The 21,179-nt window shown below is 36.5% G+C and overlaps 1 protein-coding gene across 3 annotated transcripts in view; it reads right to left on the bottom strand.

The window, feature by feature from the left end:
* LOC134803938 (carboxyl-terminal PDZ ligand of neuronal nitric oxide synthase protein) overlaps positions 1-21,179 on the bottom strand; it is a 185,427-nt gene that overhangs the window by 22,769 nt on the left and 141,479 nt on the right. For 2 of the 3 annotated variants that reach the window (XM_063776766.1, XM_063776765.1), the window contains exon 5: positions 2,213-2,369. In XM_063776766.1, coding sequence (XP_063632836.1) covers positions 2,213-2,369 — 157 coding nt within the window. Of the gene's footprint in view, positions 1-2,212; positions 2,370-18,908; positions 19,788-21,179 lie in introns of those variants that run through there. The other variant, XM_063776764.1, reaches the window with a different exon arrangement.

Raw genomic sequence — 21,179 nt, forward strand, 5'->3', positions numbered from 1 at the left:
CATAAATAACGTCATTTCAAATTGGGGGGGTCTGGACATCGGATGACGGTAGCATGAAGTAGGAGGAAATGGGGTCATTTGAAGCATGATTTTTGGATGATTATAGGGGGGGGGGGGGGGTCAAAAATCGATGACGTAATTTATGGACAGCCCCTTATTGAGAAACCAAATGGGCTTAAATTATTTCATTAACTCTTCATTAGAGCCTGGTGAGAAAACAAGTAAATTTCCGCTTTTTTTATTAAGTACGTGTAAAATAATAAAATCCGAAATCTGTCATTGAGGAAATTTATTTAATGAGGCATGTTAATGCATGCTGCTCTAGACATCAGACTTTTGTCAGCCATGGCAATTTTCAATAGTAAACGTACTAAAATCGAATAAAAGTACTTAAATCCAATTCCGGAATTTTTGATATTCAGTGGTCTCAATTCCGGAATTGTAATATCGGAAAATTTGTCCGAAATTCCGGAATTTCGAAATTCCGGAATTCTGGAACGCAAGCCCTACTCGACGTCATACGATGCCCTTTACATTACCGGATATCGATCCGTCACCAATAACTACCGCTCAGGTTTATCATTCCTTAGTGAATTATGAATATTATGATAGAAACTGGAATATTTTCACAATACCGTATTACGACTTGAATACATTCAGTCTGGTAATCAGTGTGGCGTGACTTACTAGCAATATTACGTGCTGTTTACAATTCACAGATCCATTATTTACTTATTTAGTCTTTGATTATGGTGGAAAAAATATAACAAAAACTATATTCAGTTTTCTGAATTTACTAACAAATTATTATGATAACATTAATTACTCGCAGTCGATGTCAAATACGATATCGGTAACGATACGAAGTTTAACGTCTCGCTATCATAAAATAGGCATAGATCATAAAATTATGACGTTCGTCGAAACAGCTGTTACTCGTTACGTCGGATATCATAAAACGATACATAAAAACTAATTATAAGTCGCTCAAATTAAACTGGAGAAAATAAAAAAGTCGCCCGTGGGCAACGGTTGCAAACGTGGACGTAAAATAGTGTTTTAACAAATTAACGACCTTCAATTGAATTTAATCCAGCACCAACACGTGCACAGTTGGCACAGAACACCTGTAAGTTTATGTCGCTGCGCTCAATATAATGAGTCGGTGGTTATGGTCGTCCGGTGTGAAATAATGTCGAGACGAGAGACGGCTTCATCCGAGCGAGAGTCCACAACGCAGGCACCGCATCGTTAGTTACCTCCCGCGTCACTGCCCGGCCCCGTCGCAATCCGTCGCACTAACGACGCACCGTTTATTATCGGAAATTGATATTGCAGCCGCCATTACTCAGCGAGTCCTTGTTCCGGGTTCAAATGCAGAACCGGCAGAATATTTTTATGGTACCTATAATCAGTGTCTGCGAAATTGTTTGATCCACAACGAGCTAGCGCTAATAGATTAAATACTTTATTTTTTCTGCTAGCTCTTATGAAACGTACTTATCAATGGTTATAAATGCATGCAGTAATGTAAAAAATAAATTTCGCAGGGCAATTATGCTGGACATTCGCTTTGGGCGCGTTGGCTGTCGTCAGCAAAACACAGTGATAAGATTAGCAATCAGCGGGCGCGTGCGGCGCTGCCGGCGCAGCGTCGTCTGACAACACTGTAATTGGATTGTCCACTCAGTGCCCTCATCTGGTTTACTTTAATCTCGCATTGCAGTTAGATTATAACACGCAAAATTATATCATAATCTGTTTAAAATATGCTAATATTCACACTATATATTACAAAAATTTACGTATGTTCTGGACGCCGTCCCAGGTCATAAATAAGCAATTCTCTGCTGGCAAAATATAGCTCTTCTAGGGAACGAGATGACGAAAATTTGCTGTACACGACATAGACGGGAAAAAAGACTGCTCGACTTAAACAAGCATTCTTTACTTTACCGCTTTTGGTTTATAAAGTACTTTTATTCTGGCGTATCTATGTAGACCGAGGCGTAGGTATATGGGGATTGAATTGCTAACGATGTGAGGACTCTTTTGTGAGTAAGTAACTGAATGCGCAACATTCCCTGTTACTCAAAGTGAAGGACTGACACTTTGTTGTTATGAAATGTAGCAAAGCTCTGTTACAGAACTCCTTTGCTCTTCACAGTAAGGATATATGTTTCTCGTCTTTGTTTTGTACGAGCATAGGTACCTTTAGTAGGCGGTTGATCGCTGGCGCGGTCGGAGTAGGCAAGATCATCAGCGGCGGAGGACGTGGAGGCAGCCGCCTGCTCGGGAGTGTTTATCTGCATCTTGTGGCACACCTCGAACGCCTGCCCCACGGTACGCACGATCCGCATGGCTTGGCTCTGAAACACACAATTAACATTTCACTTCTTTTAGTTTTGATTCCTTAGTAATCCATCGCTTTCTCAAACAATAATTTAATATTTCTTGTTTTGTAGCGAGATATATTATACATTCATGGAAACTGTACCACGAAAAACTGTACTTCGTAAACTGTGTTCGTTGTGTACTGTAAACTGTGTATACAAGACACACCCGCTCATTAAAAAATAATTTGACAGGGGCGCAATAAACATTGATTTGACAGGTGATGCTATATCACCAGTAATTCACCACGCTGACAATTGACGTTCGACACTAACAATTTATTACTCTACAGCCAGCTGCAGAGAAAAGTACCTATATAAGTTTGTATGCAAAGGTGCTAAGCGAACAGTATTGCTGACTGTACATTTCGACCTCATTTCGATTTCGTTTGAGAAGTAGAGTTACCTCAAGATAACTCTGCAACGATTTTGACAGCAAAGACTGTGCAAGTCTTATTTATACGTCATAATGTCATAGAAGTTTCACAACCTGGGCTATCAAAATCGTTACAGACTTTTCTTGGTCTAACTCCAACGGCTAGCGACAGTACCTAGCGTCAATATTTATTTTACTTGTTAGACCGGCAATGTACAGCGAATTGTCCCCTTGCCATTGTCAGGTGACAATTATTGTCACCGTGGTGAAAAAGGGGCCTGATATTACGTTGAGCATAGAGTAATATAAGTAAAGAAAGAGTGGTAACTCCATACATCAGTTTTCTTACCAAAACTCGCGTTATGTCTTAGTGGACATCTAGCGTCATGTAGCGGAATTTATCAGTACTGCTAGTTGACAATAGATCTCTTGGCGAACGAAAACTCTAATGCTCAACAATTTTCAGCTAATATTGTAACCGGATTAACTGGAAGTTTATTTTCACCCCTACTGCTTATAATATTAGTTGTAAATTGTTTTAGTACTACATTTTTCCTCAGTAGCTACACTTGTGACATCTGGTGTCAAGTAGGGGTACTGATAGTTCCACTACTTGACGTTAGATGTCGACTACGAAATAACGCGCGTTTTGGTAAGAAAACTGAGGTATGGTTACCACTCTTTCTTTTTACTTATAATATACTCTATGCTTTGAGAGACAAATCAACCCGAACTCTTATCAAGTTATCACTGTCGTCCACCGTTGTGCCGCTTCTCATTTAAGTTGCCAAACCGTCACAGCGATATATGACTTTTACAAAAAGTCGCCTCTTACATACGCGAAGTCATTCGATACCTACATTAGCAGCAGAAAATGCCTAAAAGTGTAGTATACCTACATACCTATCTTTGCTATAGTAAGAAAACACATCTCGTACCGGATGAGCTTACAATAGAATAAAAGGGGTAGGTTATGTTGCGATATATTATATACTGCAAAGGGGAAATAAATGAGATGCCGCGGTAGACGTGGGAGATGACATGTGTTTAAATATGTTCCTCTTATTCAGTCGGGTTAACAGATGGAAAGAGATTATCGTGGCTGAATACTTTTTTATAAACTCAAAAGAGTTTTAATTAAATATTTGGATATCCGACATTTTAAACGAGTTTCATAATTTGAATCGTTTTACGTAATAAGCGTGAAAAAATACGTAAATTAATTTATCCTATCGCAGAGTTGTGAGAATTGATTTTTACATTTAGGTACGAGAGTTGGTCCAAAAGTTGTTAGTTGCTCTGGATTATATTATAATAACGCTTTCATTAAATACATATGTTACCGTAAAACCCATTTTTTTGTGAAAATCTGATTTGCCTAGTTTAAACTAGTTTTCCGTATCGCCTCAGTGAAAACGCGTTTTCACTAGTTAAACATATTTTTCCGTAATGCCTCCACGAAAACTAGTTTAACTTAACTGGAATTTTTTTAATCAAAACTAGTTTTCGCAAAGGTCCTGTGTGAATTTTTTTTTTGACTATTTATTTACATATTTATTTCAGTGAAAACTAGTCCTGACTAGACGATACAAGCGCTTTCTTTGTAGGTACGGACGTACTAGGAACTTATCTATTATAAAATAAATCTCGTTCACTATTTATCCTAATAAATAATAATGAGTCACCTCATTATTTTTTGCTATCTAAGTATTTTACGAAATATTTAACAGATGAGCGCGAAGGCTAAAGAGACAAAATAATTTTGGACGAAAAGTTGTATCAATTCTATTCGAACCGCAGTTTTACGAGCATAATTGAAATGGAGATAATCGTTCCGAAATTTTCCATTTCATTTTCACAAAGCTTTACTGGCACGGATGAGTCTATGGGGTGGGGTTCCTCTAAGAAATAAATGGAGCAGTTTTTATGAAAAGTTAAATTTACTCTTTGTGGCCGATTTAAACGAAATACTTATCCCCTAGTTTCTACCTGCGACTGCGTCTGCAAGAATAATGATTTTCGAGATAAAAAGTAAGTAAAAAAAATGTTGGATGTTAAAATTTTAATCAAACGTACGTATCAACAAGACAAATATGTGATAAAAATAAAGTTGGGATTACTTAAACGACATTAGTTAGCAGTACTAAGTAACAAAAGATTCGAATGCTTTAATGATAATTAATGCGATCAATTTATTGCGGTCATATCCGTGACCTGTTTCCCACAATTATTTGGTATTGGTTCTTTGCTCGTTTATTTCAATTCAAATGTTTTAGTCGCAAATAATTTAAATATTAATAAATTCGATTTGGCGGAATGGCATCCAACTGTTTTAGAAAATATTGTGTAGGTAGCCTAAAACCACCCTTTTTCAAACAATCTTTTTAAACAAAACTTATAAGGACTTGAAACACGCCATAATCCTCGTTAATTTTAATTATCTACCTACATCAAATATTTCCTTACTAATGATAATGGGTCAGGTCCATCGGAGACAATTATCGATAGTAGAGCTGAAATGAAAGAAGGATTTGATTCCGAAAATAAAATTATGCTTTATGCCCATTTTATGCCATAATGAGCAATAGATATTTTTCTTTTATCTCTAATGATCTAATTAATCAATTATAATTGTCTAAATAATCAGTAGTGAATTGAAACAATTTCACAAGTATAATAAAATTTACAACGGATCATTTTGTTGCATTTATATGCTTTTCTTTATACTCTCTGTACGAATATGATCAGTAAAGATCCAACAGAAGGTGGATAGATAGGTACACCTCTCAGCAGTCTTACGACTGTCCAAGCTGATCTATGAAGATATTTTTGGTCACTTAACAGAGCATTCGAGACACACTGTCGATCCATAATAACTCATAACTATGTTATGTAAATTGCAATTTTGTGTTTTTCTTAGTACCTATTTGGAATTCTCTCCCTAAATAAATGTTTTACATTATTTGACCTACAAGGGGCGTTCAATATATGTATAATGAGAATGAGATGCAAACTCTTTAAATATTAGGAAAGTAAATACTGGCCAGTAAAGCTAATCTACCTAGCTGATTGCTATGAAAAAACAAACTAGCTGTTTTTTGTTAAAAAAAAAATAAGGCGATTTCTTTGCGATGCTATTGAGTACGTTAGCGAAAATAGAGAAAATTGAACTGCGCGCCGTTATCAAATACTTGTGTTTGAAATTTTTTTCTACGGACCAAGTCAATTTAGATTTACGGGACACTTTAAGGTCTAATGCTCCTCCGTATTCGACAGTCATACGTTGGTGCGCCGAATTTAGACGTGGAAGAACATCGACCATGGATGACCCCCGCTCCGGACGCCCTACAGCAGTAACTGAAGAAATTGTGAAAAAAGTCGAAAACTTCGTTTTGGCGGATCGCCGTGTCACGGTTCGTTTTATTGCTGAAAATGTAAAGATTTCAACGGGGAGCGTGCATAATATTTTACATGAACGCTTGGTATGAAAAAGGTATCAGCGCGTTGGGTACCCAGAATGCTTACTGACACGCAAAAACAAACTAGAGTCGAGATTTGTCAAGAGGCTTTGGACCTGATACAGCAAGACCGGGAACTTTTTTTGGCGCGATTTATAATAATGGACGAAACTTGGCTCCATCATTACGACCCTGAAACGAAACTGCAGTCTATGACATGGAAAAAGCCATCATCTCCAACTCCGAATAATTCAAGGTGGGCCCATCTGCCGGTAAGGTCATGGGCTCTGTTTTTGGGATGGTAAAGGGGTCGTAATGATTGAGTATCTCGAGCATGGAGCCACTATTACGGGCACTTTATATACAAACAAATAGCAACATTGCGCAATGAGATCCGTGAAAAACGGCGAGGTAAACTCTCGAAAATTGTATTGTTCCATCAGGACAATGCACCGGCACACAAGTCCGCCGTTGCAATGGCTGCAATACGTGATGCTGGGTTCGATATCCTTAAGCGAGGATGCGTATTCACCAGACCTCGCCCCTAGTGATTTCTCCCTATTTCCGAGATTGAAGGAATACCTAAGAGGCAAGAAATTTGAAGACGACGACGCGGTAGTCGCTGCAGTACAAGATTTTTTTAGTACTCAAGATAAAACCTTTTTTAGTAATGGAATTTTAAGTTTAGAAAAAAGATATACTAAGTGTATTATGCTAAAAGGTGACTATGTCGAAAAATAAAATAACATTTAATAAAAGTTGTATATAACATACTCATTCTCACTTTTTATTGAACGCCCCTCGTAATTACAGGATGTTTTGGTTTAAATTGCTTATTTTGTTAGATTCTGTAGTGGTTGAGAAATACTAGAACAAATAATTGAAATAATGATACCCAACAGGATCATCTTTTTATACAAGTACCTCTAGATATTGATAATAAATAAATAAAATATTCCCTATGCCTATGTCCAGCAGTGGAAGTCATAGTTAGCAAGTAAGTGACTACTTACTTAGCTTAGTTAAGTGGTTACTTAACAACTTTTTAAATAAGGGTACTTAAATCCCTTCTAACATAAACTATCTGGTGTAAAGTCACCATGTAGTAACAAATATACCGATACCTTTGGGTTCAATTGGCGTAAAGGACAAAATGCCACTTTTCAGGAGACGCGAAAAACTGAGATTTTTGTTTAATGTTGTTATATTTTTTTTGTTTATCGAGCTATATTTTTGATGTGTATTAGAAAAGTACTCAAAATGTTAGTCACTTTAACCTAAATTAGCGATCATATCTATAAATTAAATAGGAAAGAAGTTAATGTCCTTTAAAATTGGTCAAATACACTATGAATGTCCTTTATGACCATGACATTTTCGATAATTTAGTGAATCTTGTTTAGTAGGGGGTCGTAAGTGACATACTCAGACTTTTTTATTCTAAATTCGGGGTGTATTCGTTACCAACCTCGGTACACATGTTAACTGTTTTCAGCATAGTTTACAGTGACGGAGCTTAAAAATTTATCAAACGGTAGTTAATTATGCTAGGTATATCCCGATTACAGTTGTAATTAATATTTTTCTGACAATATAGTAATAATAATGAAAACAATATTTTTAACCAATTATATAAGCTAATATTCGGGAATTAGGGTAAAGTAAATGTCCCAGTGCTTAACACCAGCCGCCTTATATTATAACAATCATAACAAAAAGCTTTTAATCATAAAAAGCATTAGCTCAGCTAGCGATGATTAGAATTACCGTATCAAGCATTTGGACGTTTACTTAGTGAATATAAGACTATCATTCTCTAAAGTAAGTTATAATAAGTAATAATATTGTTTCAATATGTCAAGATGTCTTATTTCAAAATACGATACAAGAAGATATTAAATCGAAAAAACTATTAATTCCTATTTAAGAAGTAAATTCTGTATTATTTAATCCCGTTACATTAAGCTGCAATAATTTCAAATTTAAAACACTTAACAATATCTACTTTTAAAACAATTATGAAATAATTAAATAAACGAATTAATAAAAACCGATTTGGTCATTAAGTATTAATTACTTCTTCGCCCAGATACGTTTCAAACGGGTGCCCCTTAATACGCCTAACATTAATTGTCATAATATGAATTCGCATAAAAGATTTGGCATAACATAATTGTGCATAACATTGAAGAGGTATAATAATTACAAAGCATAACACTTATTGCGCATAACAATGAATTCGCATAATTTAAACAGGCATACCAGTTTTAACTATAACTTTAATTGACACAAAATTAAGTAGCATAATTTTATAAGGCAAGCGAATTAGATGGTTCCGGGCAAAACCAACTCGGTTAGGTTATATCCAGTTCGATGTTAGGTATTTTTTTCTAACAGCCCAATAAATTTTCACATTCGATGCCTGCAGCGAAACCCGAAAATCGAAATTTCGTTATCTGCCACTCTATCGTTCGAATATGCAAGAGTTAGAGAGGCAGATAACGAAATTCCGATTAACCCCTCAGATCTAATTATATAAATAAAACAATATACACAATCAAAATTACATCTGTCAGTACCTACTGGTAAATAGAACTGCTTTTTGGTTACGTAACGTTTTGTTTTCTTCTTTTTATTTTTATACCATTTAATAATTATGCAAAGTACCATTATGCTTATTACATCTATCCCAAGTAATCGTTATAACAATATACGTTATGCGCATTAACATTATGCGGACTTAGTTATGCAGAATAATGTTATGTGATTTAAAAATTATGCGTAATATACGTTATGCCAATTTGAATTAGGAGTATTACGTTATGCGAATTAATATAGCCCCGTTTCAAACTTTCTATAACCCTGCGCCCGGTCAAGCTGCATGTCCGATGAGAATCGGGATAGCGAGGCGATGGGCAGTCGCTGATACATCTGTCTCGTTCTCCTAATCAACAAAAAATGCGAATAGGAAAGGTACAGAGTGTATTATGCACAGGCTAGTATGTTGTCGCAGGATTATAAGAGATTCCAGTGCGAGTAAAATAACGATAGTTGCTGAAAAAACCTGAACTGAGGTTTCTAATTTGAAGGGCAAACATTACATTTTAGTAATAAATGACCCATAAAACTATTAGATAATTTGGCATTATAGACCTTTACGCCCATGAATAAAGATAACTGCGGAAAAAACTCTTAGCGTAAATGCTTTCAATTTTAAGGACAAACATTATATTAATAGTAATAAAGGTCCCAGGAAACTATTTATTTGGTATTATACACCGCTACAACCATGTTATTTGTTTTGAATTTAGAGTTTAGAAACTAATTAGTGGTAGTAAAAGACACACATATTAGAAAAGTTCTTTACAACCTAGTTCGCTTCATATACTTACTTATGGTAAAATCATTTTTAGGGCGGGTTGTAAAGGGCACGTAAAATAATATCAATACTAAAATATGTCCTTTATGACCATCTTGACCATACGATATGAAAAATCATCAAGACAAATGAAGGGCTTAAAGGACGACAAGAGTCATTTACAACAATATTTATATTTAGCGGTAACCTTTACGATAACATCTTTGAACATGTAATTTATAACTGGTCTTTTACGCCCCCTGAGCTAAGCGGTTTTTGCAAAATCATAGTAAAAAATTGGGTCGTAAAGGCAACTTTTTAAGAGATATCGAAATTTTAACTATACAGAACGAAAGCGCTTGGAATTCTGAACAAAACGGTATATATAACTCATTTTCGCCAAAATGTCCTTTATGCCAATTGAGCCCAAAGGTATCGATACTATATTTAGTTTAAACAACTCCAAACATGTCTCAAGATTCTCCAACCGGGGAAAGAAGAGTTTATTCGGATTTTAGAATATGGACATGCAATCAATTAAGCTTAATTGCATGCATGAGAAGCAATGCGAGTCTATTTAAGGGTGTATGACACGAATAATAAATCAACTTGAGATTTTGAAACTAAGATTACAGGCTTAGATACTTCATGTTTCAATACTCTTTGAAGACCTTAGATAAGAAAAATTAATAGTGGCAAGATTTTCCTTACTGGATGATGCCCAGAACCTATGACTATTCCGACACAATTGTTTATGAATAAATTAATAAAATGAAATATGTATTTATTGGAATAAACGAATACAATATAAGAGAAAAATATGGCATCATAATGTCCTGAAACCTTGACTTACGCATCTTAGACAAGTAACAAGAAAGTATAAGGTAAATAATAACCATTCACATGTCTTCTTTCTTTTATGGAGGCTTTATATTTATATACCATAATATAGGTACATTACTTAGATGCTATTTAGTACCAAAAGGGGGGGTATTCTATATTTTCTTTACATATTGCAATTATTATGTCTCCCATTGGATAAGGTAAAGATCTCACCAGTGAATATAATGTTTTATAACGGAGGGATACTCCAGATAACTAGTATGCTACTGAATAAGGGATTCCCCACCCTCCTCGAGTAACCATGGCTCCATGGTTACTTCCCAATCAGTGTATGAATACTCTAAACTATATGAAGTGTCATCGTGACAGTTGGGATTTTTTCTTTTATGGCGGCTCTAAATTCGCGTAAATTGGCAAGCGAGCGAGATGTACTACATTGTTAATTATTCAGGACTAAATACTTCATATAATCAGGATTGAACTTCACTTCAGGTAAGTTCGTTTAATCCTATCATACCTTTTCATACCTATCCACTCGTAAAGACTTGAGTTCATAAAATATTTATATATAATGCTTCTATAATTACAAAAGTAATTCTACTTAAAGCGATTCTGCTAAAATACAAATAATACGCCCGAATACTGATTTAATCCGCTCTGATTGGGAATGTTGTAAGCCGCTTACTCTCCTAAGAAACATAATGAATAGTACAATAAGAGTTGTTAAGTAATAACCAAACGTTTCGGACGTTAATTAGTTGCAAGATAAATAAATAGGGAAGGAGTTGTCGATAGGAGATTCATGAAGGTCGTAAAACTGTGTCCTATAGTCCCGTCAGCTGCCGGCGTAAGCTAATAGTCAAGTGCCCAAGCGATCTCATGTCTCGTGTAAACGGTTAGAGTCCGAATTCGATATCTCTTACAACTATTCGTAATCGGAGAGTACCTAACTTATACTGGCCATTATAGCCCGAGCTTGGCAAGTGGCAGGAATAAAACCTCGTCCCGCGGTCGTGGGCAACACCTATTAGTTAATAACCGCACCTGCACTAGTTCCTCTCAATTCGCTTTTGTTATACAATATGATAAATTATCATGAATTAGAAAAAAATCTATGCAAACAACATGTGTTATCTCCATAAGCATACGTACGTAATGTATCTCGATTCACAAAGTTCACCCATCTTTTTTATTGGAACGCTATTCAATATCTAATATTTCATTTCAAGAACATGTATTACATGTCACATTCGTCGTGATTACGGATTTTACCATTCTGCAATCGATTTCGCTCGTTTGCAGTAGAAGAAATATTAAATTGAATTCTAGTATTGACCACTGCTCAGCATAACTGCCCGACACTATCTCTGTGGATCGCACCATCGCGCGCTCATTGGGTATCTACGAAAGTGTGTAATATGAATAATATGATAGAAGCCAGTATTGTAATGGGAACAGGAGTCCGGCTTGGGATTGCTGGCCGCGGGCCACGTCCTTGGCTGGCGGCCAGAGATCAGCGAGATACGCTGCCTCCTCGCGCATGCATTTCTACAAAACGGCACTTATCGCGAAGCACGACTTCGGAAAGACCCTACACGTAGTACACCACTATGAGACAGGAATAAACTTCTTTGATCTATTTATTCGTCGTAGACATTTTTCCCGTTGAATAAATGCTCTATGATATATTATTGTGGGTATTGAACCGTACGTCATGTAATTTATTTTACATGTAAGTAGATTTTACCTACATACAAAAATAAATACCTAGATTAGAAGGAAAAGAAATCAGTCGTGAAGTGAATGTAAACCTCCGTCGCTCCTTTTGTGCCTCGGTTTTACATTTTTATGTCACAATTAGACTGCCGGTGAATGATAAAGTATTCTACATTAAATGCATTCCAATAAACAGTTTTTTAATGACGGTTTTTTGAAACTTTGAATGTTTGGTTATTGGGTTGTTTAGAAGTTTTTTCCTCCATAACGGACATAACTCCATAAAGGACGTAAAAGTGTCAATTTTAAGTAAAACTAATTAAATTTTAGGTACTTTCATAAATAATTTACACTAATAATTGGTTGATCGAATCGGATCAATAATTGATCAAAAAGGCCCAGCAGTGGTATACACTCAAAATGGCAAGAAGAATAAACTGCTTAGCTTTTTATCTTTGGGTGAATCTACTCTTTTGTGTTGTAATCCTGTCCCGTTTGTCCAAGGGTTTGGCAAAGTTTGTAGCACACCTTGTTCGAAGATATGTTGTATGCCGTTCTTATTATGGAAATTGGTTATAGCTACCACAAAAATGCATGCAAACATGAATCAAAATTCATTTAAATACCATAAAATCAGGATTTCAAGAGTCTTTTGTCACCTGGACAACTAATCGTAACCATGGCAGCGAGTGACACTAAAAAGTTGACTAACCCTTTTCGGAAAATCGTATCGTATTTGCATTAAACCGTAATAATCCATTGGTTCTGAACTGCTATTTAATCCTTAATTAACTGTTTCCTAATGATAAATTCAATGTAAATACCCCTAAAGTGCAGGTGATGCAGGCTCACGATAATATATCATAGGTATAGACATGAACCTTAGTGCCATTTTTTATTTAAAATTCACATCTCCATACATATAGCCTTAAGTGTTATTCTGCCGCCATCGCCACTCTCTAAATGGCGAGACGGTTAATACCAAAAGACCAAACACACACCAAATGATTCAATTTATACTTCTACTAATTGTTTTATTCCAGATAACTAATAGTTTTTATTTTAAGAATTGTTCAACCATGTTACATTAATCATTATACTACGTAGATCTTTCTCATAAATAATTTATCATTAAGATACTGTGTGACTTATGAAGTGAAGTATTAACGAGAAACGATCAATCGAACTTTTTAATAGGAATGGACGTTAGTTTGGGGGTAGATGAGGAATGTCACGACTAAGGTTTGGCTTTCCTCAAGTTGTTAGTAAACAGGATCCCGCCTTGGCTAAGTTTTAATTATTTAGGGGCCCGCGTGTAGGCGGAGGAAGCTATCTAGAATTACAATATAAATTACAAGACTGTTTTAATCTCCGTCTATAGTAACCTTTTTGCACTAAGCTTAGCCATTATACAGGGTGGCTAAAAATAACTGCATTCCCGTTGCCAGGGAGGTTTTGGGATTATATTGAGCAACTTTTACTATGGGACCAAACACGGAATCGCGAAAAAAGAATTTACCCTCCCATAGAAAATGGATCAGCCAAAATGTATGAAACAGCCAAATTTCTTTTCGCGATTTTGGGGTTGGTCCCATAGTAAAAGTTGCTTAGTATAATCCCAAAACCTCCCTGGCAACGAGAATGCAGTAATTTTTTTGCCAATCTGTATAGAAAAGTGACAAATATACATTCAATTTGTTAATACATAACTACGGATAATCAGTTAACCGAAATAAATGCATATTTGTTACGAAATCAAATAAATAACATAATTGTTAATAATTAAATTACAGGTCAGTCATTTAATGCGCAGATTTGAATGGATTCATTTGAAATTAGTTGATAGTATTTTTTATGAATACTTATATTATAATCGCATCTCATCATCACTATCATCAAACTAAATAAGTTTATTATCTCGTTCTGTTTACCAAATATTAGATTAAACTATTTGCTCACTTATGTGTTTTCTCAGTTTAAGATTAGTTGAATGTAACAGGTAAAACCCGCTCTCCCACCTCTCAAGATGTGGTATTATCATCAAAATAATTTAACAACTATCTGACTTTAACTTTGATTAAACGAACATTCTAAAGTTAGTACGGTGCACACAGCATCAATACCTGCTAGCCGACAAAGCTTCGTTACCTATATGAAAGAGTATGAAAATTAATTACATATAACATTTCTAACTTTTTCCTTATTGGGGTCAAAATAGAGTTAAAATTGTATAATTACATTAATTACTTAAAACAATTTAGATAAAAGGGGAGGTTATTCTTCTTTGCAAAGCAATTACATATAGATTGGAAGATATTTTGTCGAGTAGTGTTAGGTATTATGTTGATCGCTACTTTTGATGTGTACAATATTATACTTGATAGGAAAATGAATTAAAGCTGTTCGTTTTGAAATGTAGTAAATAAAATCAACACATTAACTTAGCAAAATTAACAAAATGTCAGAAAAATTACGTTTACATCGCATAAACTGCTTTGCCACTGTCATAAGTTTCATCATAGGAAATGACACAAATAATAAAATAAAAATCTGTAGCGTAATCCATCCGTAAACAAACATTATTATCAATATAATCATCTGGAATAATGACCTCTGCGTCAATCATAGTTGGCTCCTCTCACGCACACGACATCATTCTATTCCTGTAGCCGTCATAGTGGGGTCAAAGAAATGCCGTTGCTGTGGTGAAGGAGAGCTTCCGTACGTGCTGCGGCGCGACGTACCCGTCGTAAAGGCGCACGCGCGGGTTTACGAGGGCTCCGATAATAAAATGTTTTTGTAAAAAAGTAGTAAGTATAGCTAATGCAAGACCCTCTTTTAACCCCTATGTGGATGGAACACGGTAAATCCCTCTCATAGAAAATGTGTTTTTAAAGGCAGTTTCTTTGCAAATTAGCACCTTTATACTTCAAATTTCTAAATTGTATTACCTACCTATTAAATAAGTTTGTTGCAATAAAAAACCCTTGCTGCTACATACCTATAATGGCTATAATGAAACGCATAGTAGTAGGTACATTACGATAAAAGTGCGAAAAATAAGAAATTCGCAACAAGTGGCGATAAATTAAAACACGACCGAAGGGACTGTTTTGAATCGACACGAGTTGCGAATTACCTATTCGCACACATGTACCGTACAACGTTTTACAGTCCCTATACATATGGCCCTTTAAATTGTCGACATAATCAGTAATCACGTAATGTGCTAATTATCGTACTAGTGCGGTAAAGTAGCTCCACTCTCTTCTCTCTTTTTAGCCCTTTTCAATCTTTGAGATGTAGGCCTCCTTCAATTTTTGCCATACTGATCTATTTTGTGCCCTTTGTACCCATTTTGATCCAGCTGTACTTTTGATATCGTCATACCAACGCATCTTTGGTTTTCCTACTGGGCGTGACTCTCCCCAGGGTCTCCACTCTACCAGCCTCTTACACCACGAGCCGTCTTTTCGGGCGACATGTCCAGCCCACTCCCACTTCAGTTTCGCCATTCGTCTGGTGACATCAGTGACTTTGCTTCCGAAGTGTTCCCGAAGTAGCACTACATGTACTGTAAAATAATGTAACAAAATGACGGCCTAAATAATTTATTACTTCCCTAGCTGATTTCTCTACGACGATTTTGCAGGTGTTGCACGCCCAATTGAATGCTTACAACATACATACATATCGTATGATTATTTATACTCAAGCAATATAACTCAGCCGGTATTAGAAATATTTGGATAGATAATAAATATTATCACAACACCTTATACTCGAAAAATATAGTCCCCCGCCGCGTCTATCTGTTTGTGTGTTTGTTTGTTCGCGATAAACTCAAAAACTACTGAACGGATTTTCATGCGGTTTTCACCTATCAATAGATTCTTGAGGAAGGTTTAGGTGTATAATTTGTTAACCCGTGCGAAGCCGGGACGGGTCGCTAGTCCAGAAACAGCATTTTAAATTTTAAAAACAGATAGGCATGAGAAAACTGATTAAATTGCTTTCCTGGACTTGTGTTTTTGCAAATTCAACACGGCAAGTACGAGTATCTACTGCTATTGTTCTAATTGAAAAGGTAAGAGAAACCTTCTCTTGGACCTTGACACAGTTCATTCACTAAGAAGCTCGTCTGCCAGTCCAACAGCTCGGCTCGGTACCCACAAAAGAGGTTCCAGTACTACAATAGACCAAGCTAATGAAAGGAAACTTTCCTACTTCACGTAGAAGACGAAATCTGAAGTACCCATAGACTAGGAATCCTCTAGACGGAGTTTAGAGCAATTATTTCATGAAACCGATGCTGCCAAAAATACGGGGGTGCGGGGGACGAGGTGAGCGAGGTCCCGTGCCGTGATTGGTCCGTTCAAAGACACGGACGTCACACAAAGACACTTTTGACTCGAAAATGGAGTAAAACTACCGTATTTGTGGCAGAGGGGGTAAAACTACTATGCTCAGTCTGGAGGATGTCTTGTCTGTGGAAGTACCCAAACCGTGACAAAAGTAAATATGAGAAATGATTTGTACTTGACGTGTTTAAAGCAGTGAACGGCTGACAGATTTAATGAGACATTTGGCGCGAGTCAAACCTGCATCTCGCTGTACGTCGGTACACGCAACTATAGTCTGTGCGGAAAGAGAAGGGTCGTGAAATGTATGGGGTCCAATACATTCTACGACTCTTCTCTTTCCGCACAGACTATAGTGAGCGTGCTCATCGTGTGCAATGTAAGACTGGCCTTATATTAATTTGTTGCTACCTACATACATATGCAATACCTGCCGTCTATACCTAATAATTATGGGTTCTTATAAGTGTAAAAAAAAAACAATGAAGCGAGAGTCATTATCATTACTTTAATAAACAGTCACTTGCTATGAGCATCACAAGAATTATGTATGAGAAGAAGTAACCTGATATGATACAACATAACATTTGAATTTTCTTAATTTTGTTCGAAATTTATTTAAAAGTTTAATCAAATCCGAATAATTAAAAACATCATCTGTTGTAACGCTCAGCTCATTCACTGCTGTACTACGCATGTAGCGCTACGTCCTGACCGTCCTGACTGGCTCTGTAAGACGTAACGACAATGTGTTGGGATTAGCGGTGAATGGGTTAATTAGTAGGTATACTAACTACCTACTTTTGTGACTCAACCCTTTAGTGCCCAACGGAGAACGTAAATATTTTTTGTCAATTTTGTCCTAAACGAAACAAAATATGTGCAAGATTAATTGCTATCCGAAACTGAAAGTCAATTCAACTATTGCGATATTTAAAAACAGTTAGGTGGATGCCACTATTATAGATATAAATAATTATAAATTATATTGAGAGTGGATAGGAACAAAGCGTTAGCTATTGATAGGCAGAGATCGGAGTCGGGTCTGAAAACGTCCGTCATCAATGGTCGACTTGGCAACACCATTTCGATCACACTACATTAGCACTTGTGTTGATTTTTTGTGTTCAACGTAAACAAAACACCGACAGAATTAATGATGCCGAGACGCGGTTTCGGTAACGACTCCAAAGCGCAATTTCACACGTTCGCGGCAGTTCCAAAATATCTCTCATAACACATAGTTAGCTAAAGATTTCCAGATAATAAATGGGACCGACGACGGAAATGTTGCTTTTGACGTAAGACCGAGTGGAATAAATGCGTAAAATGTTACTAGAGACATTTATAAAAAAATGTCGTTTCCGCAAAACGTAATCCTTGGATGCGGGCAAGGCGAGTCAAAATAAACGTGAGCCAACGCTCTGGCGTGACACCGACATGACCGAGTGTCGATGTCGTTGGCGCGCTAACTGTCGGAGCTTCATTCATACATCCTCGCTTGCGATACCTCAGACGGATTCAATTCCATTTTATGTGCAGCGGGTCAATTCTCCCATAGAGTTTGACTGGAAACGCGACCTTGCTCGTGCAAGGGCAAAACTATAAAATATTCAACATTATAAAGTGTCGCTGAAAATCTGGCTGTTACCGACCACGTGTTTCGCAGCAGAACTTGTCTATGAAAAGGGTTTAAATGAATTATGATTTTTAAAACACTAAAGGTCAAAAGGAGAGTTTATTATTTGGAATATTCATTAAAATAGACATTTGGGAACAATTTTACGCGAGAAAGATTAAACCCATATTCGTGGGTTGGAACCTGTTGGAACACCGGATCGTATATACCAATGCGTTTCTAGTCGGTACGAAATAAAATTTCATATGTATCACTGCTTTTTGGTCATGGAAAACATCGTGAGAAAACTGGAGTAGTCCCAATTTTACCCCTCTGGGTTGGAAGATCTGATGGATTAGGTTGCCGACCGGCAACGAAACAATCCTTGAAATATTATCTACCTGATTACCGCTAAGTTCAAATTACTGTCGTAAATGTTATACCTATTGGTTATTTTTGTGTTGCTATATCCATACAATACCAATAACCTCTAGCCACCAAGACATCAAAACTTGCCAATTGATACGAATGCAATTTTGATTTGTCAAAATAAAGATTCAAATTAGAATGGAACGGTAGACCTTTTTATAGGCCTCTGGACGGCTAGAGGAAGCAAAAATATAATATAATAGACATGATTTATGTCCTACTTATTATTTTTTAGTTTTAGGTAGGTACTATGAATTTGTTACAAATCTGCCTCACAATTTACATGAAAACTTTTCAAACCACCCATTAACGGATACTTCTTCCCTTAAAATATTAAAATAAATTAAAATTCTCACCTCCAAATCAGAATCAAGACCATTCAAGCTTGAAGAATGCACTTCAGCACGCAAAGATAATCTGTTGGATTTGCGAGCTAAACTATTGACACCCATATGTTTGTTTGATCTACCTAATGTAAGAATACCACTGGGAACTATTTCCGGTTCACGGAATGAGAGTTTTTTTCGAGGTCTTTCACTAGTGTCTTGTATTTCTTGACTACCGAATCTATCAATAACTGGTATCACAAGTCGGGACTGAATACAAACGTCTTCCGTGGAATCGAACTGCCTCAACCGCGATGGTGTTTCTTTATGTTCACTTATACCTTGGAATTCCTCTTCATTGTCATATAATTTCATGGGTCCTACTGATTTCGGTCTCGGCCTCGCACCTGCATAATCTTTAGGAGCGCCAACACCGTCGGCGCGGCTCCTTCGTCTGTTAGAGTGTAATTCTCTAAATTCTGGTTCTGATCGACTATTTTTCAAGATTTGGGTCTTTTTGTTCTTTGATTCATGTTTCAACGTCGTTGTGTTGTGATCTTGTTTAGATTTTAAAGCGCCACTCAGCGAAAACAGTGTACTTCTTGCTTTCAATAGTACTTCTGTGGGTAAATTTTTTAGCATGTGGTCATTTCGTCTTTGTTTACCATGCTCAGAGTTATGCGCCATGTCGCGATTTACTACTGCTGCTCAACCAGTACGGGATGTGTACGAGTGAATAGATTGCCTGGATGCGCGCGTTAGCGACGCGCGGTTCGATCGGCTCCTCGCGGGCCTACTGAAGTAGCGGCAACGTGGTTGCGCCCGCGCCTGTAGTTGCACCGCAAATAAACACGTCCGCGTAATGCGGCGGTACACTTCTGTCATAGTTATTGATAAACTGATTAAGTTAACCCAAAATCGTTAACTTGATAAAAGTGATTGATCGACTCTCATTATTTTCTCCCCCTTCTCAAATAACTCTCCCAAATAATAGCTTTAAACAGATTTTGATTGAAGTTAAAATTTCTTAAGTCGACAGATGAAAAACCTTTTTGAGATTTACTTTCGCGCTTTTAAACTTTGGAGAACTCTCAGCGACTATTATAATAATGTTTAGAAACAAATTCTCACGGTAACGCAATATTATATAGCACTTGGCCTTTGTTGTTGAAAATAACTTTATCTATTCCAAAGTACAGGTATCTGATATTAAAACGAATTTATACGATTATAGAAGATATACTAATGTTATCACGGAGCCGTAATAAGGATTGAAAAGTCTTTTCACCTGTACCTTAAATTAAATAGCTCATGATAACTTTTTCCAAGAAAATATATTTCATTGAATATTTATAACTAAACGCAAACAATTGTAAGCCAAAGAAAACCCATTACAATTTTCAACATCACATTTAATTTGTGTGTTTAAACTACAGACTATTGGCAGACGTGAAGACATTTTGCGTTTCACTCAGCCAAACAAACATAGGAGCTGTAACTTCGAGTATTGGCATCAGATATATTAATTATGTTTATACATAGTTGCTCGTTGCTCCCATTCAGCGTTGTGGCTCGTAATACTATTATAACCCTTGTCAGGTAGTTTGTTACGTGATGAGATCCAAACGGAATCAAACGCAACTTATATTTATTTTGTCTTCTGAAGTTAGTGATCTGTTTCCACGTGCCTACTGAACTCTCATTTACGAGTGAATCCTGCGACTAGCTCGATAAAGTCCGTACGTGCAATTACCTCTTACCAGAACGTGTGTTGCCATTGATTGCGCGAGATTAGGTAAGTTATCAGTGTTATCACTACGTTGGTTTCCCTGAAACTGAGCTCTTATTCGGTGTTTGTGTTTTATTGAAATAACACAGATAAACCGTAGGTCTGTGCCGTCTGTGTTTCACGTTGCTTAACGAGTTCATCGCCTCAAAGAAATAATGTACTTACTTAAATGAATGGCATCGGTTTCATTAATGTCAATTAGGTATGGATTTAATCAGAAGTACTTATGTAACTTTACACACATCTCAAAATTCATTGGAGGCAATGGGTTTAAGCATTGGAAATAACAGGGGAACGCTTACCACCGATGAAAATAAATTATTTTCATGTACGAATAATAATTTACACATTTAATAACGCGAAAACGGATAATTGGAGCGGAACGACGAAAACACGATCCGTGTTGAAATTAAAATTTGCTTTCATAGGTGGTTACAACTATCGTAGCATTCGCATTCATGCGTAGTCTAATCCTAAATGGATTTCCGCCATAATATAGTGGCAAAAAAGCC

Source organism: Cydia splendana, chromosome Z (genome assembly GCF_910591565.1).
Source record: "Cydia splendana chromosome Z, ilCydSple1.2, whole genome shotgun sequence".
Taxonomy (NCBI): Eukaryota; Metazoa; Arthropoda; class Insecta; order Lepidoptera; family Tortricidae; genus Cydia; species Cydia splendana.